Genomic DNA, 26,051 nt, shown 5'->3' on the forward strand with positions numbered 1-26,051 from the left:
ACAAGCCTTCGATTTATAATTTGAAAGCTGAAGCTGTAGTTTTTTGGGGAAGGCCAATTACATACAAAGCGTAGGACTGTCCAACATGATGACCCACCTACCCACTGCTCTCCTAGTAGGTCTTCTTTTTCTCGTCCACAGAAAGCCCACCTGGATGCAAAAGTAAGATGCGAATGTTCATGCGGGGACGCAACTTTTCACGCTTACCAGGTCCCATGTTCACCAAGAGTATAAGGCCACCAACGATAGCTACAACTGGAGTCAGCGAGAAGAATAGAATGAAATTCCTTCTAAACGTACAAAGTGTCTGGAAGAAATCATACCTATAAGGTCGTCAGAGGATGTGCGTAAGGATGACATGGAAAACATACTTGAGGAAATCTCTTTGCGGGTGGGCAGAAGGAACGCTCCACCAGTTGTTCGCAAAGACGTTAAACGAGCTGAGAACGATAACGAGGAACGCAGCAGACCATTTGGCTTTGAAGCCAACGGCCACCATGATACACGCAGCGAGACCGACTATCGACACAAAGACACGCGCAATGCTCCATTTTCCTTGAATGATGAAACCGAGGAATAGGAAAATGAGAAGAACACGACCGGCGAGAAGGAAGCTGGGCGGGGGTTAGGCCAATTCAAAGGTCAAAGACAATTGGACGTACTATTTCTTGCGGTCAGTTTCGCTTATAGTAGGGATGCCGGCGAAGAGTTTCTTTCGTGTAACCATCGAGTCGCTGAAAACCATAAAGAGGCCACCGATGACACTAAGGTTGCGCAGGAAAAAGGTCATGTCGAATATGAGACCGTAACCGAAACCTTGGATAATGACCACGCCCAAGAGACCTGCAACCGCATATTCCGTGTATCGCTTGAGAATAACCGCAGAAGACGCGGACAACATTGTCTGTGTGAACGAACCAATGTCATGGGAACACCGCCATTTGTACAGTAAAGAGCAAACTCACGACAACGTTGAGAATAAGGAAGAAATGTGAAATGCCCCAAGGAAACTTTCTGTGCCTATTTACACCGCAGGTAAATCCTGGAAACGGCGGGCAGCGAGGTCAGACCACGTACTGCTGCAAGTACCAAATCTGGTCTCCCCACTGGGTCATGATTCTCAGCGCATCCTCCAAAAAGGTCACCACAATAAGAAAACGCCCAATTGCCGGCAAATGGGGTTTCAATGGTTGAGTGTAGATTTCGATATTGTCCTCGATGGTCTTGCTAATTGTTCGTAGCTTCTCCAGAGGATCTTCTGGGTTGGCTGCCCGGTAGCCTGACGATGGGCGGGAATTCGAGAGACCATGGGGGTCGACGTTGTATGAGCTCGACTGTGGGCGAGCAATGTTGATCCTGGAGGACATGGTAGAAAATGAAGAAACGAAACGAAAGAGACGTGTACAAAAGTCACGGTGTACGTGGCGGTGAGTGCACGTGCCGCACTGATCTCATTCTCGCTTCCTCGTACACCGCTACCGGTGATGCCAACGTTACTGCACATCCCAGGAAAATGTTGTAGACATCTCTTATCATACTCTGTGTCAAAAAAGAGAATATTATGCGGAAAAATATTATCGGCTACATTTGCTGTCAAATACCGCAGCCAATACAACTTAGCCGATCTTACTGCCATCTTCTCCCGCTTTCCATACCTCCAACCCGCCTTCACCACCGACTCCGACAAGGCCTCTCTTCCAGTCGACGGCGAGCACCTTTTTCTTCCCTTCCCAGGCCTTGAAGCTCGACAACGCACCCTTGGTGCTCCGTAGATCCCACAGCCGGACGACGCCGTCATAGGCACCGCTGACGATCTGGTGGAGCGACGACGATGCCTTGGCCACGCATGATGGCGTTGCGGGATGCATGAGTGATCCGGTGCCAGATACGACGCCCCCGCGCAAATCGTACAGCGAAACGGTGCGATCAGTCGAGGCTGCGAGCGCTGTGTTGCCATCCGACGAGATGATCATATCCAAGAATGGTTTTTCAGAAGCAGTCTATCAACGGGAATCATTACAGAGGCTGTTCAAAAGAGACGCGGCACTTACGATCGTCTGAGTACAGATTTCGTTTTCGATGTCCCATATCCGCACTGTGGAATCGAATCCACAACTGTACGCTGTTTTTCCATCATTGTCGCTGAACAGAGCTCGAGATACTCGCAAAGTGTGCGATTTCAGTACCACTTGAGGTGCTTTGCGCTTTGGTTTGGCTGATTCATCGAGTTTTCGCCTCTTTTTCCGTTCGTGATCGACATTTTCCTCTGTGACTTCGTCGCTGGTGGGTATTTTGGTATCCCAAAGACCGACAAGACCATCCCAAGAAGCAGTCAGTAGGTGCGAGCCCGTGGTATTCGACGCGATTGAAGCCAGGGGGGACGTGTGCAGATGGAGCGTTGCGAGCAACCGTGAACGCGACTTTTCAGCGCCTAATGTAATACGCGTCAACTGAGCAGTCAAGTCGTGCGAGGCGCTTGCTACAAGGTGCGAATCGTCATCCGCGTTCGTAGGAACCACACATATAGAAGTTATGGGCGCAGAATGGATAGAGCAAGCTGTATCCAACTTTTGGGAGTAGTCAAATGCACGAACTACGCCGTCATAAGAGCCTGTAAGAAAGTACCTATTCGATAAATCGTCAGAAAATTTGCCTCGGAGTGATAAAGCATTGGTAAAAGACAGAAAACGCGTTCAGAGGTCAAGACGGAGGTGGGGGGAGTGCCGCAACCAAGAGACAGAAAGGCGCCAAAAGAACACTCACACACCCTTGAAGTTCACAAGAAACCGACGAAACCCAGTCTTCATGAGGCTGGTCGGACATTTTTTGAGGAGGAAGAATAGATTCAATATATTCAATCTCTAACGTTTCTTCCTACACAATCGTAAGAATCACCGAAACCATATTCACAAAAAAGGACGAACCTCTGCAACACCATTCTCTGCACACCATTCCCCTAGACTACTGGCAAGGACTTCCTTTTTCACCAAAAAGTCAAATGGTACTGGGGTCGACAGAGACAGGGCCTTGTTTATTAGCTGGGAAAGCTGGAACCGTTTCCATGTTGCTGGAATCATGAATTTTTGGGTTGGGAGAGGGTATGGAGTCTGTGTAGTGAATACTACGGGGACGGAAGGCCCTGAGGATGATGAAGAGGCCATATTTGAGTGAATTTACGGCCTGAGAAGACTCTGAAGAGTTCGAGACCGTTAACGAAGTTTTTCTTTGTGAAAACGAGAGTGAAAGAAATTATTGTCACAGGAGTGACAGTAATGTGACATTTTCGGTCCGAGTCCCGGAATGCTCCCGTCTGCCCTTGAACCGTTACCACAACATCACCATCTCCAACTGACAATAGAGACCCGTTGAGTTCGAGTATTCTAGAGAAATTCGCTGGTTCTCTCTCTGTCTCACTGAATATAAGTGAAGACATACACATGTATTCCATCCATTCGTTCCTAACGAGGGACTCAGAAGGATTAATGATTTGAGTGCAGGTACTGAGGTACATACTTTTACAACTTGTATGGTGGCCCGTGACGCTTACTTTGACTGCTTGCATAGACGCAAAAATCATGAATCCGACCACGTAGGCGCCTGCATCAGCGTTTTGACGCGAGCTTCCAAACTAACTGATGAAAGAACCATTCACTGTGTCATACTCGCTATATAGCAGACACCCTTCCTGGGTCTGGCTGTCTTCCCTTTTTGCTGGGAAACCTCACTTTCCTTTTTACCAACATTCCTTTAACTTTAATCGCGCTCTCCACCTACGATTATGGGAGGCCATTTTTTATTCTTGATCTTCGTCTATCTCGCTGCACAAGACTTCTTTCTGTGTGTAAAATCAGCACCTGATGCTCCAGCGAACTGCACCTCTCCGGCTATCAGGGTGGAATGGTACGCCACTGTTCTTTATTTTCAGTCATTCGAGCGAATGTCGATCATAGGAACACGTTCACCAACGAGGAAAAAGCCGCATATTTTGATGCCGAATGGTGCCTCCTCAAAGCGCCTGCTCAAACGAGCATACCTAGCGTTACTTCCCGTTATGAAGACCTTGTAAGTGAACCAAATTCATCACTGCCATCACAACTGACCCCGGAACATCAGGTCGGCGTTCACTCCGAGCAGAGCAACATTTATGCGGATACTGATACTTGGCATATGACTGGGCAGTACGTCGGCTGGCATAACATTCACCAAATCAAATGTATTCACCACCTTCGTATAGATTCCTCGCCGTGAGCAATTGTCGGATAAAAGGAAAATTATAATCTTGCTGACTGGCATCACGAACTAGGTCCACCGCTACTACCTTTATACCCACGAGACACTTCTCCGAAAAGAATGCGGATACACCGGTCTGGTAAGCTGAATTTACGTGGTTCTAAATCCAAAACGTGACGACCCTCCTCTGTTCTTGAATAGATTCCATACTGGAACGAAGTCCCAGACGCTGGGTCATTCGCCAATGCGAGCACCATTCTTGACTTTGGTGGTGAAGGCGCCGCACAGTCGAATTATGCTGTTCTAAGCGGTCCTTTTGCCAATCTCACCTCTCACCTCGGACCTGGGGCTAAGAACACGAACCATCTCTTGACTCGCCAGTTGGACGCAGAGAGTTCAGAGTATGCTGGGCAGTCTTATGTGGACGCTGTGAACAACAAGACTGCCTTTGCTCATTTTCAGAAGAATTTGTTCAATACGCTGCATGACGCTGGTCATGCTGGTATTGGAGGAGATGTCAGTCTTGATTTTTGTGTCTCGTCTGTTTGTTATTGATCATTTTGTTAACGAAATCACAGATGCTCAATATCATGACGTCGCCAAATGATCCGATTTTCTGGTTGCATCATGCTTATCTGGACTACGTGCGCTGTCTTTATTAGTGAACGTTGAGCATGTCGCTCATGTCCACTATCTTTTTTAGGTCTGGTGGAAATGGCAAGGAGATGATCAATCGAGGATCCATGATCTCACAGATGCGGGGTATGAAACGCAAGGTGAACCTCCCACTGGCTATGTGGTAAGTTTCTATGTTTGTTTTTGAAGTGGATGAGCTCTATCGAACACGCGGCTGTTTAGGAAACCAACGAGGGCACGGTTCTATCCGTATACGGTATTTTGCCAAATGTAACGGTGCGTCGTTGACTTGTTAGGTTCCAATGGCTCTTCCTGACCTCGACTTCATAGGTTGGGGACGTTTTGTATACGAAAGGCGGATACCTGTGTTACATATACGTGTAAAACGCTCTGTTACACGCGTTCACTGTCTTATACTAGGACTGGAGAAATTTCACTATCTCTCGCATTTCCTGACTTAAAGTTTCGTTCGAAGATCCGTGCTTTGGGATCCCGAACGCTTCGGGAATTCGCTGACTCGTTTGACAAGTGTCGATCTAAGCACTGTTTAGTCTTCAGATGGATATCATTCAAATCCTGATGCCGTGGCTGACGAGTGGAGTCCGATTCCATGAGTTCCCAGGTCCACTGATACATTCCGAGTCGGGGTGAGTGAGCAAGTACTGACGATTTGTGAAATGGAATTTGCGTCGGGTCCGACAGTGGCTATTTTTTGATTTTACCGACCGCCCTCCTGCTCCATGCTTCTAACCAGCAGATAGGATCAGCATCGGGCGAATTAATTAAGAGAATTTTTGGGGGGGGGGGGTTCGGCTTTGTGCGGGGGAAGTGGGGAACTCGGAAGTGTCAATTGTTGCAAACACTATGTATTGTTTTCCTTGACACCGTAGAATCGTAGCGCGTAGTGCATATTTTTCTCTTTTTTCCTTGTCCAACGATGCAAAATTGAAGAACTTGACGTCGTATCATCTGATAATTATACGGATTGATGAATGTACGTACAGCATAATTGACGGCCCGAAATTTTATCCCCAGAGCAAAATCTTCATCCTATCGTTTATATAAGGCTTTGTTGACGCAGAGCTGACACCCTTCTATCTTCTCAAAAAGTATCACTGCCCCCCCAAAAGTTACCGATACACCTCCCGGAAAAGTCGCGACCTATTTTTGGACATACACCCCGAAGGCATCCACCCGTCTTGCACCACTTTGCTTCCGACCACCACCATCACCGCCATGTCTCTCTCTAGAACGCGTTCTCCCAAGGCCAGTGCACAACAATTCACTTTTCTCTAGTCTCTTTCTTAACGTCTATCTTGTACAGCTTGTTTCCGGCGTGTACAGAATTATTAGCGAGGCGTCTCACTCGACTGTACGAGTCCACCAGCACGGAAAGCCTATTCTGCTTTCACACCGTTACGAACTTTTGGGCGTCTTTGAGCAAGTACGTCTATTCTCTTGCTTCCCTAACCGCGTCTCATCGTTCTTGCGCAGTGGGAGCTCACCGAGCAAGAAAAGGGAGGGTTCTTGATCAGGAGCATGGGTCTGACGTTGGGGCAAGTTGGCGCTGAGAATGTGAGGGATATATGCGTTTGAGAACATTCCTTGTACTCACAACTCCTGCAGGACGTCATGATCATTAACGGAGGCAATCCTATTGCTTTCATCGTGGAACCTCTGGGTGATGGGCTCTACACGGTTCGTCTCCGACCCTCTGCCATCTTTTTCTATGTATTCATTTCTACGACAGGTAAAGGCACCCGGTGATGATGGACTCTATTGGAACATCTCGCAGCCGCCCACACGACAGCTTCCCGAAGTTCACGTACGTATTGCCGCCACCGATGTCCCGTATTACTTCTGATCATATATCCTCCATCTCAGGTGAAGCTCGGTCCCGGTGCGGCAGACGGCGAGTTTGAACCTACGCAGCTGTGGCGATTCGAGCGTCTCGACGACGATTCTGGTGCTTACTTTTGAACGCTCGTGAAAAATTCCTGCAGGGTGGTTGGTACAGGGTCGAATAGGCTTTTGATAACCGGTTCTATGCTATGTATACCTCTTATAATCAAGCCACTTTTTACTCTGGGAACGAACATTTGACCTGTGACGCGACGCGACTCTAATCATTTTACCCCAAAGAATGAAGCATGGGGACGGAAGCTAATGACGGTGGAAGGTAACAAGGACAATTACCGGAGTGTTCCGTCTCTCGAATTTGCAATTAGCTTCGCGCAACTTGGCCTCTTAGTTTCTGATTCATACTCAATGGTTAGTGGTAGCAACTGTTCAGGACTTTTGAGTCAAGCCACAACAAATACTTCACATATTTCCAGGCCGCCGAAACTTGGACTTACCCATGAAATTCCTCGTGAGCCGAGATGAGTTCTGATTGATCAGTGATCGCATTGATATACACTGTGTTACATACGGCGAATACCTGTGCTTATAGCTTTCTCTGTTCACGGAAACTCTAGTACTACGGGTCGCTCTGTCGGCCGCATCATTCTTAGGTATCTCATGGGTCAGTTTTTGTGGCGTGGGTGAAATAATACTTACTCCCGAGACCAGGCTGAAACTCGCTCTCAAGTGAACTTGATCATGCACCCGGGCAGACAAGCGACTGACTCTAGGGATTCCAATCCTCAGGATACGGATGCAAGAGCAGTTTCCCAGGAAACTTCAGATGAAAATTGGCGAACGCCAGCAAAACCCAAGGTCAGCAGTATAAATCTCTGGCTAGATACTTAGGACTGATCATAATGCCCAGGAACGAGACGGTCCTCAATTTCGGGCCGTCATTATTGGAATCGATGCATATCCAGACTATCCTTTATATGGTTGCGTATCGGATGCAGAACTGATGGAGAAATATCTTATCGAGGACCTCGGTGTTCCCAGTGGTCACATACAGCGCCTTCTGGGTCCTACAGGGGAGAAGACTATCGACAATTCTATCAGTCCTACTCGCGCCAACATTATCAGGACACTTTACAGCCTCATTGACAGTCCTGATATCGTCAATGGAGACAATATCATTGTCTACTTTGCAGGAGATGGCGCGCTCTACGATGCCGAGGAATACTATCGTAACAAGGTGCCTCCGGGGGTCTCTGTTGCATCAATCAGGCCTATCAAGGCGCTATGCCCTATGGACCGCGGATCTCTCGACGACACAGGGTCCGAAATCCTTGACATTTGCGACCGAGAAATCGACGCCATTTTCAACCAAATCTCTGAGGAAAAAGGCCACAAGCTCACGCTCATCCTGGATTGCGCTTACTCGCGTCCGAGAATTAGATACGCCTCTCCGCTGGGAACACGCCGCTCACAGCGCAATAAGGCCCCGCTCCCACCTCATACGATTGAGCCTATGCTCGAAGGCGCGCATCAGCGCTTGTCAGTCTTTCCTCAGTATCATGCCCGCCATTCAGTAGTCGCGTATGACTGGCAGCCGGACATGAGTTCGCACGTAGTTTTGGCCGCGTGTCAGGAGTATCACTATGCGCGGGAAGAAGAGGACGACGAAGGGGTAATTCATGGCGTTTGCACAAAGTTACTCGTGGATGCTTTGAGGTCAAGACACTCGAGAAAATCCACTTACGTTGGTCTCATGAGCAGGCTTCCCACGATGCCCTTTGTCATTGGAGATCACAAGGATGAAGCAATCTGGTACCAAGAATGAGTGTCGACCGACTTTCCTCATCATTGCTAGGTTGCAGTTTATTTCATCGTCAAAAATAGTTTTACTCATACGTTTCCTACATTTACTGATGTTTCCAGTTGTATTATATTCTATATGCTTAGCTTTACCTCTCTCTTCAAAGTTTGAACATCGCCTGAGGTTGTTCGTACTCTCATCAGCGCTCCTCTATATCGTGAACTGGATTCGATCCTTCGCTCCCCGCAATCTGATTCCCCAGAAGCTCAAGACGTGGTCCTGTTTCGCATGACTCGAACTTAGTATTCAGCTTGAACTTCGAAAATTGGCCTCCAGTTCGTATTCACCTTCTAGTTCCCAACTTTCTCAGGTTCCCGTCTTTCGATAAACTACCAGAACGCGGCCCGCCTTGGTATGCGAACCATGTCGCTTTTGACGACAGCAACCCCCTGATGCCTGACATGATACACAGCGACCGAGACATCGAAATCCATCTCAGAGCCTATCTTGTCCCATACACCATCGCAACAGGCCCCTCACCCAACAAGTTAGGGCACCGAAACACTTGCGTAAACGTATTCGGAGCATGTCATTCATACTTACCTCCAATCAAGTCTTTGTGGTCATACTGCAGTCTCACAGGCGAGACGTCTCATGAAGCGAAGAAATACGATGGCATAGGGTCTTCATATATTGACAAACAGCAATACTAGTACATTCAAGCTGGTCACACGGGAAATGTATGTATAAACATTACAAGTATTCAACCACCTGCTCTCCTTACGCCTTGCTGGACACAGGGACATAGGCTATGGTCGAGTTGACCTTGATGTGCTGGTCGACTTCGACGACGTCATCAAAAATGAGGTTGACCTGGGGACCAAAAATGAGAGCATGGGATGAGCCACCAAAGTGGAACATCCCGAGCTCATCACCAGTCGAGACCTTCTGTCCACTCTGAACGGTAACCTCGCAAGTCGACACCTCTGCCATTCCAACACCGATGAAGGCGACGAGTCCAATGTCTGGGCTGTCAGCTTGGATGTAGATGATGGCACGAGTGGAGGAGTGGGTGAGCCACGCCTGAGAGCGAATGAGGGCTCCGTGGGGGTCGCCGGGCTGGAGGTCGGGGTCACCGACTTCAGCTCCAGCGTCAGGGAGGACGGCATAGTAGGTTCCTGGAACAACATCTGCACGGGTGATGGTACCGTCGATGGGGCAACGCCAGCGGTGATAGTCCTGCGGGCTGAGGAATGCCTGGTAGACTGTTCCACCGATGAAGGACTGGGCTTTGTCCTCGTCGCCGTAGAGCATGTCATAGACGGAGTAAGCCTGGCCCTTGAGCCAGAACTGGTCATGATCTTTGACATCGGTCTGGATGCGATATACGGTGGACTCGCAGGCGCTGTGGATGAAAGTAACTTGTTTGTCCTCGGGGACGTCGGCGGGGGGGGCTTCGACGGGGCGAGCGTCGGCTTGAACCTCACGGGTGAAGAATTCGTCCCAAGAGGTGAAGCCACGGTTGACTGCATCAGGATCAGGACACACGTAGGTCGTGTTGAACTCGCCGCGATCCTTGTCCTCGAGACTCTTTAAGGCGATAGTGCCGAACCAACCCTCATCGTCATCGGTGAGTGTCTTGTTGGAGTCTGGGGTCTTGAGGTACGCGCCCCAGGCGTCCAACAAATCCTTCAGGGCAGCATTGAATGCCTGCTTGCGAAAGAGGTCATAGGCTGCACCGGTGTTGCTAAGGAGATCGAAGAGGAGATACATGGGGACACCAATAGGTTCCCCAATGATGTTGCCTGCGTCGTCCCTCGCCATATAGAACCTCGGCGGCGCGACAATAATTTCGTCCATCAAGTAGAGCAACTGGTCAAAGTCTGTGATCTAAGTATAGAAACGAGTTACTGTGAGGTGGCGGCAGGTAGCAAGGATAGAATCGTACCTTGTTTTCCGTAGAAGCCTGCAGGAAAATCTGATTCCACAAGTCGACCATCTCAGGATCGGCATTGATAGCAGCTTGGAAGTTTGCGACAGGTTCGGTATGGGCGGCCCTAGCCCTGCGTTTAGGCGCGCTGACCTGAATGAGATTCTGGACGAAGCTCGTGATAATCGCAGGATTGACTGGGAGCCATCCACCGTAGCGGGTCAAAGATGTCTTCGGAGGCTGCGACATTGTCCTGGACAAGAAGACGTCAGCGGGTATGCTCGAAGAACGGGGCGAGAACAGCGTACAGAATGTATTTGTTCTCGAGATGTAGTAGGTGATACCAAAGTGAGTTCTGATGTCGATGCAGAGGATATGGTCCCCTTTTTATACAGAGGGTAGGCGACCATCCAAGAAATAGATTTTGTCATGTGGACGCGATATCAATGGTAGGTAGGTTGGTGAAGTTTGAACCCGGGACATGGAGTCACCGTCAATGGAGCTCCAGGTAATACAGGATGGATGCCCGACCCATCTATATTGAATTAGTATGACATGTTCGGTGGGTTATGTCATGAGTCCAGCCTTCGTAGTGCCACGATTCTTGTGCAAATGTCAAGATAGGAACGATTCCTAATTGTTCCTCTGGTTAATATAGATGGTCGGAAATCTTTCAATTCGTCCATGAGAAAACTTGGGACTCGGAAGGAGCGCTTCCTCTCATAAATTTGAGTAATTATGCTCCGGGTTGAATTGACCTAAAAAATGCTTAGTACCACGACAACTTGCATGGTCAGCTGTTGTGCAACATACAATACGACGAAGATCATATAACATTTGAAGCGCACCCATATACGTACTTGAATCGAAATACTATTGAGTCTCATCCTATAGCTGACAAAGTTACCGTGTTCCTCAGAAGTCCTTCCACCACGGCCGGAGGTCCAAGTTCACCGGAAGAAACCTTCGGAGTTCGTTATGGAGGGTTCCCAACTTATGAAATGAAACACTACTGAGCTGCGGGGAAGATACTGAGAAAAGGTGGCAATCCCGAGCCCTACTTTTGTCACAGTTTTTGCGTTCCCATTTGGCTCAGAATTTGTACTACACGCAGGCATCTTCTCCCGTTCAGGTCCTGCTTCGTGTCAAGACTCAACCTGCCTAAGGCCACCAGCTTTCAGGGAATGGATCTAGCATGTTGCCGGAAACCATTGTTCGAATGAGTTACAATAGTTGTCGATTGACGCTCTCCATCCCAGGATGGCGAGTAAGACAGCAGTAGAGAGTAATAAACCAGGTCGCCTAAAAAACGGAGCTAAGCTTCAGTCGATTCGACCAATCATTGAGCTGTATAAAGACGCACAGCAAGAAAGGTAATTAGAACCATGGTAACTGCATAGTGTGGACCTTATTACTCATATAAGTGGGTTACGCCACACTCCTGGGAGTATAACGCAGAGGAGACGCTAAGCTGGCTTTTCATTAATCGAGGCGAATCTTCACTAGATTCCGTGCCCGTCTCATACAAAGTGGGGGGGCGTCGCAAGCATGACAAGTCCGAGTCCTCAAGTCCTTTTGATGAGTCGGTAGGTGAGTATTGCGATGGTACATCAGCTGAACTCCACTTACGAGTAAGTAACGGTGAATCCATAACAAACAGAGACACCCGTTTCTCTTCCAATACCTCCCGTTCTGGCCCCTGATATCTCTGCTGAATAGATACCCATCCCTAATTCCGTACACAATACTTACAGCCACCCCACTTCGATATGCTCTTGGCACTCCTCCGAGAAAGTTAGGGTGAGACGGTGCTGGTGCCGGGAAGAAAGGATACAAAGCCATCAACGAGTCCTCCGGTGTTCGACATCTGTCCCCTTGGGTTTCTTCGACATTTCGGATTGCGGACGGTCAAGGAGAGCATATCTGCAAAAGATCAGAACGTGGCAACAGTGAGGTAAGAGGGCAAGTACTGTCGCGCCTGTCCGAGAAGAATACTCCTTCCGAAGGCTGATACTGTGTAGATCCTGTTCATTCTGCTGTGTCGGAACGACGAGGGATCCAGCAGATATACGTTCTAAGCAACCGGTGCATGAAACGTGCTTCGAAGTGGATTCGTCGATACGTAATATCCAACCCCAACGTCTCAATGGCCCCTCATCTGTGGTCATACCGTCTCCAATACATCACCTTCGTCACAAGCCATACCGAATAACGGCCTGGCAATGATTCTTGCCTGCTCATGGGAAGAAGGCGCCGCACGCTTGCTTTGCTTTGGGCATCCAGTTGAACAAGTGTCGTAGCGTATTATCTTTGACAGTGAGAAATTCGGTTTCCGGGTTGGCAATAGTACAAGGTAATGAGTGATGAGATCAAGTGCATCATCATCGATTGTGTCCAGCTTCGCTATGTTCGATGTCTGCAGAAAAGGTGGACGTATGAAGCGCTGCATTAGTGGTTCGAATCCAGAGAGATCGGCCGAAGCGCTCCCGAAGTGTATAACCGGCCCGGTATGGCTAAGAATGCGAGTTAATGATATAAATTGATTTTATATGGAGGTTACCACGCATCTAGAGTTTCCGGGCTCGTGATGCTGAGCATATTCCCAGCTGGTACACCATTCAACATGTGTAATGAAAATGCTTAACAGAATGTATTGGTTCCTAGACTATACGGCAAGGAATCAAGCCTCTAAACACACTTGTGTTGTAAAGATATCCCTAATATCCAGGCGGGCGTTTAGGTACTTGTTCATTCTCAAGGTGTCTAAGCATTTATCGTTACGGAAGCGGCTTTATAGACCAAAAAAGTATAAGGGGAAGGGGAAAAAATAGAGTTCAAAGGACAGTGAACTGTTTCGAGCTTTGTTGAACCTCTTTACACAATCGGAACATCGTCATCGGTTCACTCCAAGCAAGTCATTTGTTATGATCTTTCTTGATATGTATTGGTGGATTTGAGGTCCCATCAAATTCGGTGGAATGCGGATGGACAATGCGCCTCTCATAATGTCTTGGGTACGGCGTAACACCAAAGACAGGCGCACGAGAGTTAGGGACACGATGCCGTGGCACAAGCCAACGATTCGACTAGGAATGCGGACACGTTTTTCTAGGCAACGAGAGATAACGAGGTGGCTCTGATCACATTCAATAGAACGAGGAACCTATATTTGAGTGTGAGTATACAGAGCTCAACTAAGACATATGAAGCTACGTGCATTAAACACGAGGTTGAGGATATGCGAATAGGGGAGCAGAAAGCAGACCGATCATCTTCTACTAGAATCTGCAAGCATACACGCATTGCAGACGAAACGACGGAAAGAAAGCAATAATCATCGTCATCACTATGAGGAATCAGTGCGAACCACCCGACTAGTGTATATTGGCATTTCCTAGCCGCGGTTGCAGCTCGTCTGACCGTATATCCCAGCCACCCAGATCCCATACCGTGTAAAAATTGCGAATAAGGTCCATACCGATGATCCACCTACCGCTAGAAGACCTAGGAAAGCCCGACAATCAATATACCAGAGAACCGCACAAAACGAAGGGTTCCTTACGGCTCGAACAAAGGCCAGCAATACTGCTCCTCCGTAAACCCAGGTACAATCAGGTCTGCAGGGCGGACGGTAATCGTGCCCTCCGGGAGGATGATAGTCATTTTGAAGTCCAGTTTGCGAACATCTTCGCATAATGGACGACCGCCCTCCTGGATGAAGGTGTAAATGTAAGTCTCTGGCACCGTTATATGTGATGAGCCAGTATCCCAAACCGCAAAGTTCTCCACGAATACGGTGTTACTGTGCGTGGCCCCGTCCACATTCAAATTGAAGTCAACACGGTTGATATAGGTCGTCCAATAGATGATTGCATTATTATCGTCTATGTATCGCTGGATGTTGAAATAGGTAACGTCCGTGCTGTTGTACTCCGTGTTGTGGCCGCCAAATCGGACGACACCGTTGTTTGGAGACAGGTATTGTCCTGTATAAATGGCGAATTCGTGCGCTTCGAGGATTTCGGGGTGGAAGAGGCTCTCAAGGAAGGAAGCGTGGACGGGCTCTCTACACCGCTGTGAATAAATCTCGTCTCGAGTGAATGTCAAACGTACTCTACACGAGGGAAAGCCAAGCCAAGCATCCCGTCCGCATCAAGCCATGCCCGATTGGAATAGCCGAAAGGAGGGCTCGTGTGGACGCTCTGGTCGGCGTGTTCACAATGGACAATGCGTCAGTGAAGATTGTGCTATCTTCCAAGTAGGCACAGTGCTGATCATCCAAAGAGAAACACACCCAGCGACGGCACCCCCGAGGTAGTCAACGTGGAGCGTCTCTCCCGTGGCATTATTGGTCGAGGACTCAGATGGAATATAAGCCGTACGTTTAGCATCTGAAATCGAGCACGGTTCTATGCACGACTGGCTCAGGACACATGTAGGATCCGAGCCTGTGTCAAGCCAGAGATTGAATTCTTGGGGAGGTGTACCCAACCTAGGATACAATGAACTCGAGTCTACGTCCCGTACCAGTAAAAGCTTACGAAAGGGTGACCGTTCGATAGCCACTCTCAGTACGACTGATGGGCACATTGAAGGTAGTAGGTCCGTGTGAGCTGTTCTGCTCATAAGAAAAGTTTTGTCTAATAATGACCGTGTTGTTTCGCACCTTAATTGACAGAAAGCACGGCCTAAGCCCAGTAGCAGCCACAGCGTAAAGATAAGAGTCATTGTGAAGAAAGGCTTTTGTCATAATGGCCATTTTATACCGTTTTCCGCGTGCTTTCCCTCTGCGACCTCACGGGTTATTTGCTGGTCCTCGGAAATTCCGATTTTCTTTCGGTACAGATTTTCGTTTGGAGGCGATTCATGGCCATCAATATTCAAGCAGAGAAAGTGGTGTGTGGCCGGCCATGTCACGATGAAAATATGGGCGACACGCTTATCCGGCCGTGGTAACACGTATCTGGATACACTTTGAGTACGACAGACACAATATAGCGAATAAATTACTTACCGGCAGTATGCTTTGCATCCTATGCCATATGGTTTACGAGAGTCTCCATAAAGTTCGAGGATCATATAGACGGTGATTGCGGGTGTGTCGCTGAGAGAAAAGAGGTCGTAGACAGTGGCATGTCGAGTATTTTATTAAGTATAGCATCACTATGACAAGTTGTGTCTTGAGAAAGTCGAACTCCATGCTAACTAGCATCAGACCCCTCCGCGAGAGTAGGTTTTTAGTGCCAGAAAGACAGCCGTGAACTGGAGGAAAGATAGCCATCCTATGCATAAGCCCGACAAACATGGCTCTTCAGAATCGGACGATACAGCAGAAGGTCGCGTCAGCCTGATGGATCTAGGTATATCTTGAGCCACGAGCCAGTATCCGTCATCAACAAAAGCTCCTACCTTGAAGGTCTGTAGCAAGATGATGCTTTTAAAGAAGCATGAATGTATCCGATTCAAAACCAGGTGTTTCGAGCGTCCTGCTTAGACGAGACAGACTTCAAAAAACATAACCGAAGCTAGGCTGACTGTCCGCGGGAGTTGGATATTATGCCACAGATACACGAAGGGACAAGTCGCTAGAGATCGCCATTATTTTCCTGTAGCGAGAGAACGGCTGTCATTGAGCTGGCGTATCCACGAGCGTGATTATCACACAATACGCCGTGTTTGAGATATCTGGTTCAGAGATAAATGGGAAAAAATTGAAAAGAAGAGCAACAAGGCGACAAATGGTGTCTAACCTCAGGCTCTTATAATTTGTCGCAATGGAGCTGCTCGCGGAACTTCCCTCTCATCGAAGGCGCTTGCTCTCGTGGTTTCTGATCCTGGAAGCAAGGTCTGCTGAAAATTTGGTGTTCAAGATAATGAGATGGGACTCTGCGTCGAGACTCGAGATCGAATTTCTTCTGGTGCACGGAGAAGTACGTTGCGCGGAACAGATGACCGGGCAATAATTTCAGGGTGATAGATTATGATATACCTGAGGTTGCGAGTGAGCAACAGGAGCGGTATGAGCGCTTCTGGGACTCGGAGAGTTCAGTTCGGTCGATAGGAGTCCGAGGGAAACACGAACAAAGTTTAGACCACGTGCAATTCTTGCCTTCTCCCTTCATGTCGTGCAGGAGCTGTGTCCTTTCTTCTGACCTTCAGCTACAAAATCTCAAAACTATTCGGAACTCGAAAGGTCTTGTCGTACAAATTCTACGCGGGGAATGGCCGTTGCTTGACCCTGACCAGGCATCTATCAACGCCGAAATTATTCAGTTGGAGCAGCTGTTATCCTCGTATGATGCTCAGTTTCAAGAGATCCAATTGCGCCGATGTGCAGTCCTAGTCACCCTTGAAAATCGCAAGTCGATCTATGCCCCCATCCGTCGTCTACCCCGAGATGTACTTACCGAAATCTTCCATTTCGTTTGTACCTTTTGGTGGCCGAAAGCAAAAGAGGACTACATTCTCGCATCAGAATTTCACGGGGATGGCCTAGATGTATCTAGGCTGCTTTGGGTTCTAGGCCGTGTTTGTGGGCTTTGGAGGAAAACGTTGCACTTGTCTCCTGCGTCCTGGGCTCAGAAGATCATTGTGAAGGCCCCTTTCTCCAAGCATGCTCCCGATATATTGCAAACCTATCTCGATAACACTGGCGAACATCTTCTCAATCTGAGGGTCTTTCTTCCCAGTAACAAACCGTCAAAAATTGGGGAAATCATGTCGTTACTCATCCAATCCTGCCAACGTTGGAAGAACCTAATTCTCTACATCCACACGCATTATTTGCACTACCTAGAATCGATATCGCGCCTTCCTGTCCTGCAGACAATTGAAATAGATATCCTTGGCCTCCCCCGCCGTGATTATCGCACGAACATCCTCTTGAATGCCCCACAGCTATGGCAAGGAACCTTTCGAACCGAAGGAATCCATCAAATAGGGTTACCGTCTGGGATAACTCATTATTCCGGGTGTATCACTTGTTCAGAAGATTTACAACTCCTTTCCCAGCTTCCTAAGCTGATGACATGTCACCTTAGGTACTTGTCAGTCCCTGAGGAGATGCCGATGGTTATAACTCAACTGCGTCACCTCCATGTTGATTATGTGGACATTCTCAACTTCCTAATCGCACCTCTTCTCAACAGTTTGGCTATCAATGGGATCCCACAAAGGGCATCGTCTAGAACAGAATGTCTCGTCCATTTCCTCGATCGATCTAGATGCCGTCGTCAGAGCTTGACCATTGGCAGCAAGGCGATAACTGCGTCTCAGCAGTTGTCATCCACAATCAGGCAAATCCTCTCATCAGAAGCATGTTCCACCCTCTCTCGCCTCAAATTCGAGCTTGGTTCAAGACTGAACGATGCTTCCCGGACCTTCGAACCTTCATTAGTCATACCGAACCTGAGCTATCTTGCTCTATGTATATCACGGCCCTCAAAGGACCTGTCGTCGGTCTCGTCCGACCTGCTTCCCCGCTGTGATGTAGGATGGCTGAAAGAGATTGAGGTGCAGTTTCAGGACAAGGAGTATGAGGACATACTGATAGCAGATATTCGAGCTCTCTGTGGGGGCGACTGGGATATGCGGGTCGAAGAGTGGGATCCGCTCTGTCGAGACCATTTGCTGCTCTCTTGGGGCTGACCTTGATATAACAGGTGAAGGTCGCCTTCAGACTTCCGGTGAGTTGATGATTCCTACTGTCTTTCTCCTTCCGGTTGATCATTTTCACAGCAAGTAAAACACACATACATGGGATCGGAGAAGTAGTACTACAGTAACTTCGCCGGCCTTTAATGAAATTCGCATTTGTAAGATCCATTGCTACCCCTACTGTTATATCATTGCTTCACCGATAATAATATCAATGTTATTCTAAGGTCTACGAAAATTGGATACATCTCAAACCAGACATCTAGTAGCTCTCAGTCTCTGAGATGGTGTTAGATGAACGGAAGAACAAAAAGGACCAGCTCTCGGTAAGGAACGGAAAATCAGCACTCTGCTTCAGTCAAGTTCAGTCAAGTTGATTTCGATGCTAACTCCGCGAGTATAGGGTTTCGGTACCACTTCGAAAATTAGCCTCCAGTTCGTATTCACCTTCTAGTTCCCAACTTTTTCAGGTTCCGTCTTTCGATAAACCACCAAAATACGGCTCGCCTTGGTATGCGAACCACGTCGCTTCTGACGACAGCATCCCTCTATTAATGCCTAACATCAGCGACAGAGAAATCGGTGCTAATTTCACTCAATTTATGTGATTACACTCATCCCGGATTGCTGTTATTCGGACAGGAGCACCGAATACCAATCCAGTGAAGCAATGCGATGTAGATCGCCCTAAGAACGATGCAGTCGACTGGACGACGATGATTGCCAGCTCGTCCCGGCGATATCCAGCGACACGAGTGCCTGGTGAGCAGTACCGTTTACCTTAGCGTCATGAAGGGTTGTTAAACCGTAACAAGAGCATTCGGGCATTTTCAGGTCACCAATACTTCGTTAGCTACGACGGAGCTGGAAGGAAGGCAATACCCTCGCCATTCTTCAAGTTCGTAAGCTGGGATGTATCCCAATTACTCTCTATCCATGTCGGTGATGTTGATCCAATCAAGTCATTCCGGTCATACGGCAGCCTCACAGGCCAGACGTCTCATGAAACGAAGAAATACGATGGCATTCGGTCGTCATACATTGACAAACAGTGATACTAGAACATTCAAGCTCGTCATATGGGAAATTCGTGTACAAACATTACAAGCATTCAATCACCTGCCCTCCTTACGCCTTGCTGGCTTGGGCTATGATCGAGTTCACCTTGAGGTGCTGGTCGACTATGACGTGATCCGCAAAAGTGACCTTGACCTGGGGACCAAAGATGAGCGCATGGGACGAGCCACCAAAGTGGAATGCCCCGAGCTCGTCACCAGTCGAGACCTTCTGTCCACTCTGAACGGTAACCTCGCAAGTCGATACCTCTGCCATTCCAACACCGATGAAGGCGACGAGTCCAATGACTGGGTTGTCGGATTGGATGTAGATGATGGCACGAGTGGAGGAGTGAGTGAGCCACGCCTGAGAGCGAATGAGGGCACCGTGGGGGTCACCGGGCTGGAGGTCGGGGTCACCGACTTCAGCTCCAGTGTCGGGGATGATGGCATAGTAGGTTCCTGGAACGACCTCTGCACAGGTGATGGTACCGTCGATGGGGCAACGCCAGCGGTGATAGTCCTGTGGGCTGAGGAATGCCTAATAGACGGTTCCGCCGACGAAGGACTGAGCCGCAGTGGCATCGCGGTAGAGCATATCGTAGACGGAGTAAGCCTGGCCCTTGAGCCAGAACTGGTCGTGATCTTTGACACCAGTCTGGATGCGATACACGGTGGACTCACAGGCGCTGTGGATGAGAGTCTTGTCCTCGGGGAAGTCGACGAGGCGAGCGTCGGCTTGAACCTCGCGGGTAAAGAATTCGTCCCAAGAGGTGAAGCCACGGTTGACTGCATTAGGATCAGGACACACGTAGGTCGCGTTGAAGTCGCCGCGATCCTTGTCCTCGAGACTCTTTAAGGCGATAGTGCCGAACCAACCCTCATCGTCATCGGTGAGTGTCTTGTTGGAGTCTGGGGTCTTGAGGTACGTGCCCCAGGCGTCCAACAAGTCCTTCAGGGCAGCATTGAATGCCTGCTTGCGAAAGAGGTCATAGGCTGCACCGGTGTTGCTAAGGAGGTCGAAGAGGAGATACATGGGGACACCAATAGGTTCCCCAATGATGTTGCCTGCGTCGTCCCTCGCCATATAGAACCTCGGCGGCGCGACAATAATTTCGTCCATCAAGTAGAGCAACTGGTCAAAGTCTGTGATCTGAGTATCAAAATGAGTTACTGTGAGGAGGCCAGCATGTCGCAGGGATAGAAATCGTACCAGTTGTTTTCCGTAGAAGCCTGCAGGAAAATCTGATTCCACAAGTCGACCATCTCAGGATCAGGCATTGATAGCAGCTTGGAAGTTTGCGACAGGCTCGGTATGGGCGGCCCTAGCCCTGCGTTTAGGCGCGCTGACCTGAATGAGATTCTGGACGAAGCTCGTGATAATCGCAGGATTGACTGGGAGCCATCCACCGTAGCGGGTCAAAGATGTCTTCGGAGGCTGCGACATTGTCCTGGACAAGAAGACGTCAGCGGGTATGCTCGAAGAACGGGGCGAGAACAGCGTACAGAATGTATTTGTTCTCGAGATGTAGTATGTGATACCAGAGTGAGTTCTGATGTCGATGCAGAGGATATGGTCCCCTTTTTATACAGAAGGTAGGCGACCATCCAAGAAACAGATTTTGTCATGTGGACACGATATCAATGGTAGGTTGAAGTTGGTGGAGTTTAAACTCGGGATATGGAATCGCCGTCAATAGTAGAAGTCCAGGTAGTAATGCAAGATGAATGCAAAACACATCTATAGTTAGTATAAAATGCTCGGTGGGTTATGTCTAATGTCATGAGCCTGCTCGGAGCCCGCCCGCCTAGTGCCACAATTCTCGTGCAAATGTCAAGATAAGAACGTTTCCTAATTGTCCCTCCGGTTACTATATTTGACGAATGGTCGGAAATCTTCCAATCCGTCCATGAGAAAAACTTGGGACTCGGAAGTAGCGCTTTGTCTCACAAATTTGAATAATTAAGCTCCTGGTCGAATTGACCTAAAAGATGCTTAGTACTATGACAGCTTGCATGGTCAGCTGTTGTGCAACATAGAATACGATGGAGATCATACGACGTTTGAAGCGCACATCATATACGCACTTGAATCGTAATACTATTGAGTCTCCGAGTCATTCTATGGCTGACAAAGTTCTTGTGTTCCTCAGAAGTCCTGCCACCACGGCCGGAAGTCCAAGTTTACCGGAAGAAATGGTGAGGGATACAATGGTAATCCCGAATCCTACTTTTTGCATTCCGTGGCTCGGCATTTGTGCTACGCGCGAGCATCTGCTCTCGTTTAGGTCCTGCTTCGTGTCAACGGCCTGCTTAAGGCCACCAGCTTTCAGGGATGGATCTTTTTGACAAAGCATGATTGCTAGAAACCATTGTTCAAACGAGTTACGATGGTTGTCGATTGACGTTCTCCATCCAGGATGGCGAGCAATAAACCAGTGGAGAGTAATAAACCAGGTCGCCTAAGAAACGGAGCTAAGCTTCAGTCGATTCGACCAATCACTGAGTTGTACAACAATGTACCGCAAGGAAAAGTAATTAGAACATGTTAACTGCATGGTGTGGGCCTTATTACTCATATAAGTGAGTTACACTCACATTTCTGGGAGTATCACGCATAGGAAATGCTACGCTGGCTTTTCAGATAATTGAGGCAGGTCTTCATTGGATTCCTTGCCCGTCCATCGCAAGCGTGGCCAGTCCGAGTCCTCAAGTCCTTTTGGTGAGCCGGTAGGTGAGCATTGCATTGGTTGGTCAGCTGAACTCATGAGTAAGTAATGGTGAATCCATGACAAACAGAGATACCCGTTTCTCTTCCAATACCCGCCGTTCTGGCTCCTGATATCTCGCTGAATAGATACCCATCCCTATGACACCCCTTATTCCATACACAATACTTACAGCCACCCCACTTTGATATGCTCTTGGCACTCCTCCGACTACATCGGAGACTCTTCCCTCTCCGTCACCCTAGGACTGACTTTAAAATTCGTTACTCTACTCCGCATCATACGTCGAATCACCTGAGGAAATCAGATGAATGAACGGAGGGACTGGAACAAGAGGGCACGAGAGTGCCTGAGGACCTGTACCTCCATCGTGTCTTAGTAGTAGTTAGCATACTTGTGGCGGTTAATGAAATGCAGAGTTGCAAAAGAAAGAAAGAAAAAAACACCGGGACTGAGTGCTCCCCGAACTCAAACATCACTTTTTACCTCCGCATACACTATTATCGTATGTGCATCTGCTCTCCATGCTTTTTCTGCTCCCGAACATTGTTCTTACTTGTTTGTTGAAGGAAAACATATGTACCTTCGTGTCTCTTGCTGCCGAGTGGAGGAAACATGAAAAAACACGAAGATGGTAATAAGAGACGGCTTACATACCGGGGATTACCATGTTTACACCGAAACTGGCGCCGGCATTACACTTTATTGTCGGATCACATCCGCCCGCCAAAGTATATAAACAGTCAGCAGAAGGAAGGAAGGAAGGAAGCAAGTAGATTTAGTCGTCGGTGCTCCTGAACAGAAACGTAAAGGAAAGATATCGCAGTGAGATAATTGCAGTGTAAGCACTCGTGTCCGATGCGACAATAAGTTCCCAGAGCGTCGCCAGTGTAGCAACATGAATGATGTGGGGAGCAGCAAGAAGGACAATATACTAGGGCTATAAGATGCAGAGGTGCGCGATGCCTTCTTTCTTCTGTGTGCGGTGAAGAGGCTCAGCAGCCTTCAACAAGCAAAGAAGAGGAGAAAGAGTCAAAGACGACACGTAGTTGCTGCTGGTCATGTGATTGAGGTAGTAGTAGTACGGCACTTGAAGCCCCCCCAATTCTAGTGGCCGTCAGAGTCGTCGGGGGAAAGTTAGGGAGGCAGTACTGGTGTCGGGAAGAAAGGGTACAAAGCCATCAACGAGTCCTCCATATGGTGTTCGACATCTGTCCCCTCCGGTTTCTTTGGCATTTCGGATTGCGGACGGCCAAGGAGAGCATCTGCTGCAAAAGATCAGATCGTGGCAACAGTGAGGTAAGAGGGTAAGTACCATCGCACCTGTCCGAGCTTCCGAAGGCTGATACTGTGTAGATCCTGTTCATTTTGCTGTGTCGGAACGACGGAGGATCCAGCAGATATACGTTCTAAGCAACCGATGCGTGAAACTGAAGACTGTGCTTCGAAGTGGACTCGTCGATACGTAATATCCAACCCCAACGTCCCAATGGCCCCTCACCTGTGGTCATGGCGTCTCCAATACATCGCCATCAACCGTGAGGCAACGTAGGCCATCAAGTACGCTTGCTTTGCTTTACGGAGGCGGGCATCCAGTTGAACAAGTCGCGTGATGACATGGGCCTCATAACGTTCAGTGTAACAGCAGCCGTTGCGAGTTATGTCTAGACTCAAATCTCTCCGGTCTCACTTGGGAGACCAAAGCTTGCGAGATTGACAGTACACAAACAATCAGAGTCGGTCACCGAGTAGTGGCAGTTACCGTCGTGCACTCCTACTGGGAGAACGACACCGTTGTACGCCCATTGCAATTGGCAAGTGTTTAAGCCCTACGTGTAAGGTACAGAGACTATCATTCTTGAACGACACTTAGCCGGCGTAAGAAAATTGAAAAAATCAACTTACCACCAACAATCCGAACCAGCACTTCTTTCTGACTACACGTTATGGGCATATCTTTTGCGTGCTTCATACTCAAAGTTAGTCACAAATCCAACGAGAGAACAGCGTGCCCTTACCTTGATCACAGTCACCTCCCCGCTAATCTGCTCATTCAAGGTCAAATATCGTACTCCTCGTCTGCCGCCATCGCCGTATACCTCTAGCATGGTAGTCGATTTCGTCACCGTCGCAAGGCAGCCCCGATTTCCAATGGCAAGGATCACCTGTCAGCGGATACCAGTTGTGAGCAAGCAAGTTAGTCTCAACGCTGCAACCACGTACCTTTAGTTGCTTGATGATCACAATATCACCCTTGCCAGTGTACACAGATTGAGGGCGTCACTCCATACTTGCCGACGTGTTTGCGTCCTTCAAATTCAAGGTTAACAGCAAGTCTAACAAGAAAACGGCACATCCTTACTTCGATACCTTAACTTCTCGCTAATCCGTTATTTCGATCGTCGTGCTACCCATCTAGCGTCACCGTCACCGTGTACCGCCTTGCATGGCGTTCAAATCCGTTGTCGGCACCTCTTCACACTGCAGGTGTGACCTTGGTCACACACCTTGACGGGCCGCTCGTTCTGGCAAATCCCGGTCTCGAGTCTCGACATTGTGTATGCATTATCTTCGATATACGTCTTTAAACTTGTCTCCACTTGTAAATCACTTATCATTTCACCCGATGCTCTGTAGACACACTTCTCTTCTTCTCATCTTTGCTAAACCTACGCGTAAGCATTCAGGCCTTAGGCCTGAGCTGTCCGAGTATCCCGCCTTCCCAGTTCTTTCTTGTTGGGATTTTGCCGGAAAGTTCTAGAAGGAGCAATCCGGCATCATGCCGAGAGTTGCTGAGTAAGCACGAGACTAGTAGAAAGTTGTAGTACATTCTAGATTACATTGCGAAGTAGTATAAATACAGGCTCTGTAGGAGCCTAGGAATAACAAGTTCATATCAACTGGCCTTACCAGCCAGGAGTCTACCCTGTGCAACACCGAGGATTCCAACATTTCTTTTTGTTGGGATTTGGCAATCCGGCATCATGCCGAGTCTGCTTATTAAGGAAGAAGTCTGAGGAAAAGCGTGGAAAGTTCTAGTAAAAGTACATTTAGTATAAAAGTAGGTACTTTAGCATAGATCCTCATGCGTTTGCAGAGCTCAGCCAAGCGCAATACTATTGGCTTGCTACCGTGCATGTGACACTGGGAACGAACCGATACCCCGTTTTCCAACACTTTTATCGCATTCGTCCTCGTACTGATTCCTCTCCCATGGCATCTCCAGGCCTGTAATTCGGGGACGTGCCTCTTCGTGATATGAACGGCACTGGCGCTCTTGAATGTCTTCTTGAATAGTATTGTATGGCATAACACAGTTATTTACCGGTCATTGCAACACCATGGTTCAATGAAACACTTAGCCTCTTGCTCTCCCTCCCTTCATCCTTCATCATCAACTTGTATTACATTGCTGATGTGTATTGTATCTTCATGTTCTGCAGTGATTCTTCATATGTGACATGAATAATATTCCCGAGAAATTGAGGCTTCTGTTCTAAAAATATCTATTTTCTCATGAACTCAAAATCTGACCTGGAAATGTGTGTCCTCCATCTGAATGTAATCACCCACAAAGGCCTCAATAATGTTAATGACCTTCTGAAGAACCTGTGTGACAGGTTTGAGACCAAGCGGCCATTATCTGAGGAGTCTAGGGCATAAATAAAAGTGCGGTTCTGCCAAGCCATCACCTTTGATGGACAGTCTGACAGTCCAATGCGTCCATTATTGCCCTGCTGCCTCCAAACTTTATTTCTCCTCTTGTTCAATTTTTTACTATGCCTGGACATGCCAAATCAAACTTGAAAAAGTGTCAGATTGCTCACAAATGCCATGACCAGCTAATGGAAAAGGCAGTCATTGCAAATGATTGCATACAAGAATGAGCTTGTCAAACTACCTGGTGCTCCTCGGAAAGGTGCAAGAAAAATCTGCAAAGATTTTGAGGCTGTATATCAGAGAGAGACTGGAAAGGAGATCTCACTTTTCTATAGCACTCGAGCGATTCCGAGTAGCTGACTAATGAGGTTTGGGTATATGGGCCAGACTGTTTCAATGACTCAAAATAGCCTAGAATACCCACGCCACAATAATGCTGTGAAAACGGACTTGTACTCGCACCTTTGAGCATCTTTTTTTTACTGTATCTTATT

At 48.2% G+C, this 26,051-nt stretch overlaps 11 protein-coding genes across 11 annotated transcripts; 5 read left to right on the forward strand and 6 right to left on the reverse strand.

Annotated features, from left to right (window-relative positions):
• Positions 1–112: 112 nt before the first annotated feature.
• On the reverse strand, positions 113–1,436 carry EV420DRAFT_1716771 (SURF4 family-domain-containing protein; the record flags this gene model as incomplete). Its single annotated transcript, XM_060479704.1, has 7 exons — positions 1,078–1,436; positions 966–1,020; positions 663–904; positions 372–614; positions 301–323; positions 208–249; positions 113–150 (listed from the first exon to the last, which is right to left on the reverse strand). The coding sequence occupies exons 1-7, from the start codon at positions 1,365–1,367 to the stop codon at positions 113–115; spliced, it is 933 nt and encodes a 310-aa protein (XP_060325669.1). The 5' UTR covers positions 1,368–1,436.
• A 5-nt stretch (positions 1,437–1,441) lies between these two features.
• On the reverse strand, positions 1,442–3,238 carry EV420DRAFT_1571382 (WD40-repeat-containing domain protein). Its single transcript, XM_060474313.1, has 4 exons — positions 2,925–3,238; positions 2,768–2,874; positions 2,052–2,625; positions 1,442–2,000 (listed from the first exon to the last, which is right to left on the reverse strand). Exons 1-4 carry the CDS (start codon positions 3,159–3,161, stop codon positions 1,617–1,619), a joined length of 1,302 nt encoding a protein of 433 aa, XP_060325670.1. The 5' UTR covers positions 3,162–3,238; the 3' UTR covers positions 1,442–1,616.
• A 79-nt stretch (positions 3,239–3,317) lies between these two features.
• Positions 3,318–5,655, forward strand: EV420DRAFT_1571387 (uncharacterized protein). Its single transcript, XM_060474314.1, has 12 exons — positions 3,318–3,505; positions 3,565–3,589; positions 3,643–3,900; positions 3,951–4,062; positions 4,114–4,178; positions 4,235–4,244; positions 4,304–4,369; positions 4,432–4,746; positions 4,809–4,874; positions 4,934–5,029; positions 5,089–5,142; positions 5,197–5,655. Exons 3-12 carry the CDS (start codon positions 3,779–3,781, stop codon positions 5,248–5,250), a joined length of 960 nt encoding a protein of 319 aa, XP_060325671.1. The 5' UTR covers positions 3,318–3,505; positions 3,565–3,589; positions 3,643–3,778; the 3' UTR covers positions 5,251–5,655.
• An 82-nt stretch (positions 5,656–5,737) lies between these two features.
• On the forward strand, positions 5,738–7,045 carry EV420DRAFT_1571390 (uncharacterized protein). The gene is made up of 6 exons (XM_060474315.1): positions 5,738–6,132; positions 6,191–6,310; positions 6,361–6,441; positions 6,493–6,564; positions 6,617–6,691; positions 6,751–7,045. Exons 1-6 carry the CDS (start codon positions 6,103–6,105, stop codon positions 6,844–6,846), a joined length of 474 nt encoding a protein of 157 aa, XP_060325672.1. The 5' UTR covers positions 5,738–6,102; the 3' UTR covers positions 6,847–7,045.
• A 59-nt stretch (positions 7,046–7,104) lies between these two features.
• On the forward strand, positions 7,105–8,742 carry EV420DRAFT_1571395 (uncharacterized protein). Its single transcript, XM_060474316.1, has 4 exons — positions 7,105–7,137; positions 7,203–7,390; positions 7,438–7,584; positions 7,637–8,742. The coding sequence occupies exons 3-4, from the start codon at positions 7,468–7,470 to the stop codon at positions 8,549–8,551; spliced, it is 1,032 nt and encodes a 343-aa protein (XP_060325673.1). The 5' UTR covers positions 7,105–7,137; positions 7,203–7,390; positions 7,438–7,467; the 3' UTR covers positions 8,552–8,742.
• A 565-nt stretch (positions 8,743–9,307) lies between these two features.
• Positions 9,308–10,998, reverse strand: EV420DRAFT_1571398 (phosphatidylserine decarboxylase; the record flags this gene model as incomplete). Its single annotated transcript, XM_060474317.1, has 3 exons — positions 10,932–10,998; positions 10,476–10,697; positions 9,308–10,417 (listed from the first exon to the last, which is right to left on the reverse strand). The coding sequence occupies exons 1-3, from the start codon at positions 10,938–10,940 to the stop codon at positions 9,308–9,310; spliced, it is 1,341 nt and encodes a 446-aa protein (XP_060325674.1). The 5' UTR covers positions 10,941–10,998.
• Positions 10,999–13,426: 2,428 nt separating this feature from the next.
• Positions 13,427–15,185, reverse strand: EV420DRAFT_1716801 (aspartic peptidase domain-containing protein; the record flags this gene model as incomplete). Its single annotated transcript, XM_060479705.1, has 6 exons — positions 13,427–13,961; positions 14,020–14,523; positions 14,571–14,659; positions 14,724–14,949; positions 14,999–15,070; positions 15,124–15,185. The coding sequence occupies 6 exons, from the start codon at positions 15,183–15,185 to the stop codon at positions 13,832–13,834; spliced, it is 1,083 nt and encodes a 360-aa protein (XP_060325675.1). The 3' UTR covers positions 13,427–13,831.
• A 1,375-nt stretch (positions 15,186–16,560) lies between these two features.
• EV420DRAFT_914055 (uncharacterized protein) lies at positions 16,561–18,368 on the forward strand. The gene has a single exon (XM_060483967.1). It carries the CDS (start codon positions 16,578–16,580, stop codon positions 18,102–18,104), a length of 1,527 nt encoding a protein of 508 aa, XP_060325676.1. The 5' UTR covers positions 16,561–16,577; the 3' UTR covers positions 18,105–18,368.
• A 768-nt stretch (positions 18,369–19,136) lies between these two features.
• On the reverse strand, positions 19,137–20,944 carry EV420DRAFT_1571416 (phosphatidylserine decarboxylase). Its single transcript, XM_060474318.1, has 3 exons — positions 20,475–20,944; positions 19,731–20,321; positions 19,137–19,709 (listed from the first exon to the last, which is right to left on the reverse strand). Exons 1-3 carry the CDS (start codon positions 20,613–20,615, stop codon positions 19,242–19,244), a joined length of 1,200 nt encoding a protein of 399 aa, XP_060325677.1. The 5' UTR covers positions 20,616–20,944; the 3' UTR covers positions 19,137–19,241.
• A 1,695-nt stretch (positions 20,945–22,639) lies between these two features.
• Positions 22,640–24,411, reverse strand: EV420DRAFT_1751487 (uncharacterized protein). Its single transcript, XM_060480370.1, has 8 exons — positions 24,260–24,411; positions 24,121–24,207; positions 23,916–24,062; positions 23,588–23,726; positions 23,399–23,561; positions 23,221–23,268; positions 23,050–23,162; positions 22,640–23,004 (listed from the first exon to the last, which is right to left on the reverse strand). Exons 3-8 carry the CDS (start codon positions 24,003–24,005, stop codon positions 22,838–22,840), a joined length of 720 nt encoding a protein of 239 aa, XP_060325678.1. The 5' UTR covers positions 24,006–24,062; positions 24,121–24,207; positions 24,260–24,411; the 3' UTR covers positions 22,640–22,837.
• Positions 24,412–25,673: 1,262 nt separating this feature from the next.
• On the forward strand, positions 25,674–25,972 carry EV420DRAFT_1571444 (uncharacterized protein; the record flags this gene model as incomplete). Its single annotated transcript, XM_060474319.1, is given in 2 exon segments — positions 25,674–25,757; positions 25,768–25,972. The coding sequence occupies 2 exon segments, from the start codon at positions 25,677–25,679 to the stop codon at positions 25,915–25,917; spliced, it is 231 nt and encodes a 76-aa protein (XP_060325679.1). The 3' UTR covers positions 25,918–25,972.
• Between the last annotated feature and the right edge of the window lie 79 nt (positions 25,973–26,051).

Source organism: Desarmillaria tabescens, assembly GCF_030435595.1.
Source record: "Desarmillaria tabescens strain CCBAS 213 chromosome Unknown EV420scaffold_48, whole genome shotgun sequence".
NCBI classification, from domain to species: Eukaryota; Fungi; Basidiomycota; class Agaricomycetes; order Agaricales; family Physalacriaceae; genus Desarmillaria; species Desarmillaria tabescens.

Excerpts from the sequence above, each read along its gene's own strand:
- EV420DRAFT_1571416 (XM_060474318.1), bottom strand. The coding sequence starts at position 20,615 with ATGTCGCAGCCTCCGAAGACATCTTTGACCCGCTACGGTGGATGGCTC. Across the intron at positions 20,322-20,474 it reads GGGCCGCCCATACCGAGCCT|ATCACAGACTTTGACCAGTT; the intron begins GTCGCAAACTTC and ends TTTGATACTCAG.
- EV420DRAFT_1571390 (XM_060474315.1), top strand. The coding sequence starts at position 6,103 with ATGTCTCTCTCTAGAACGCGTTCTCCCAAG. Across the intron at positions 6,133-6,190 it reads CTAGAACGCGTTCTCCCAAG|CTTGTTTCCGGCGTGTACAG; the intron begins GCCAGTGCACAA and ends TATCTTGTACAG. Across the intron at positions 6,311-6,360 it reads TTTTGGGCGTCTTTGAGCAA|TGGGAGCTCACCGAGCAAGA; the intron begins GTACGTCTATTC and ends GTTCTTGCGCAG.
- EV420DRAFT_914055 (XM_060483967.1), top strand. The coding sequence starts at position 16,578 with ATGTCGTGCAGGAGCTGTGTCCTTTCTTCTGACCTTCAGCTACAAAAT.
- EV420DRAFT_1751487 (XM_060480370.1), bottom strand. The coding sequence starts at position 24,005 with ATGCTAGAGGTATACGGCGATGGCGGCAGACGAGGAGTACGATATTTG. Across the intron at positions 23,562-23,587 it reads CGCAAGCTTTGGTCTCCCAA|ACATAACTCGCAACGGCTGC; the intron begins GTGAGACCGGAG and ends ATTTGAGTCTAG. Across the intron at positions 23,269-23,398 it reads TGGAGACGCCATGACCACAG|CAAAATGAACAGGATCTACA; the intron begins GTGAGGGGCCAT and ends GTTCCGACACAG.
- EV420DRAFT_1571395 (XM_060474316.1), top strand. The coding sequence starts at position 7,468 with ATGCACCCGGGCAGACAAGCGACTGACTCTAGGGATTCCAATCCTCAG. Across the intron at positions 7,585-7,636 it reads GAACGCCAGCAAAACCCAAG|GAACGAGACGGTCCTCAATT; the intron begins GTCAGCAGTATA and ends CATAATGCCCAG.
- EV420DRAFT_1571387 (XM_060474314.1), top strand. The coding sequence starts at position 3,779 with ATGGGAGGCCATTTTTTATTCTTGATCTTCGTCTATCTCGCTGCACAA. Across the intron at positions 4,370-4,431 it reads AATGCGGATACACCGGTCTG|ATTCCATACTGGAACGAAGT; the intron begins GTAAGCTGAATT and ends GTTCTTGAATAG. Across the intron at positions 4,747-4,808 it reads ATGCTGGTATTGGAGGAGAT|ATGCTCAATATCATGACGTC; the intron begins GTCAGTCTTGAT and ends ACGAAATCACAG.
- EV420DRAFT_1571382 (XM_060474313.1), bottom strand. The coding sequence starts at position 3,161 with ATGGCCTCTTCATCATCCTCAGGGCCTTCCGTCCCCGTAGTATTCACT. Across the intron at positions 2,875-2,924 it reads CAGAGAATGGTGTTGCAGAG|GAAGAAACGTTAGAGATTGA; the intron begins GTTCGTCCTTTT and ends ACGATTGTGTAG. Across the intron at positions 2,001-2,051 it reads AAATCTGTACTCAGACGATC|ACTGCTTCTGAAAAACCATT; the intron begins GTAAGTGCCGCG and ends TCCCGTTGATAG.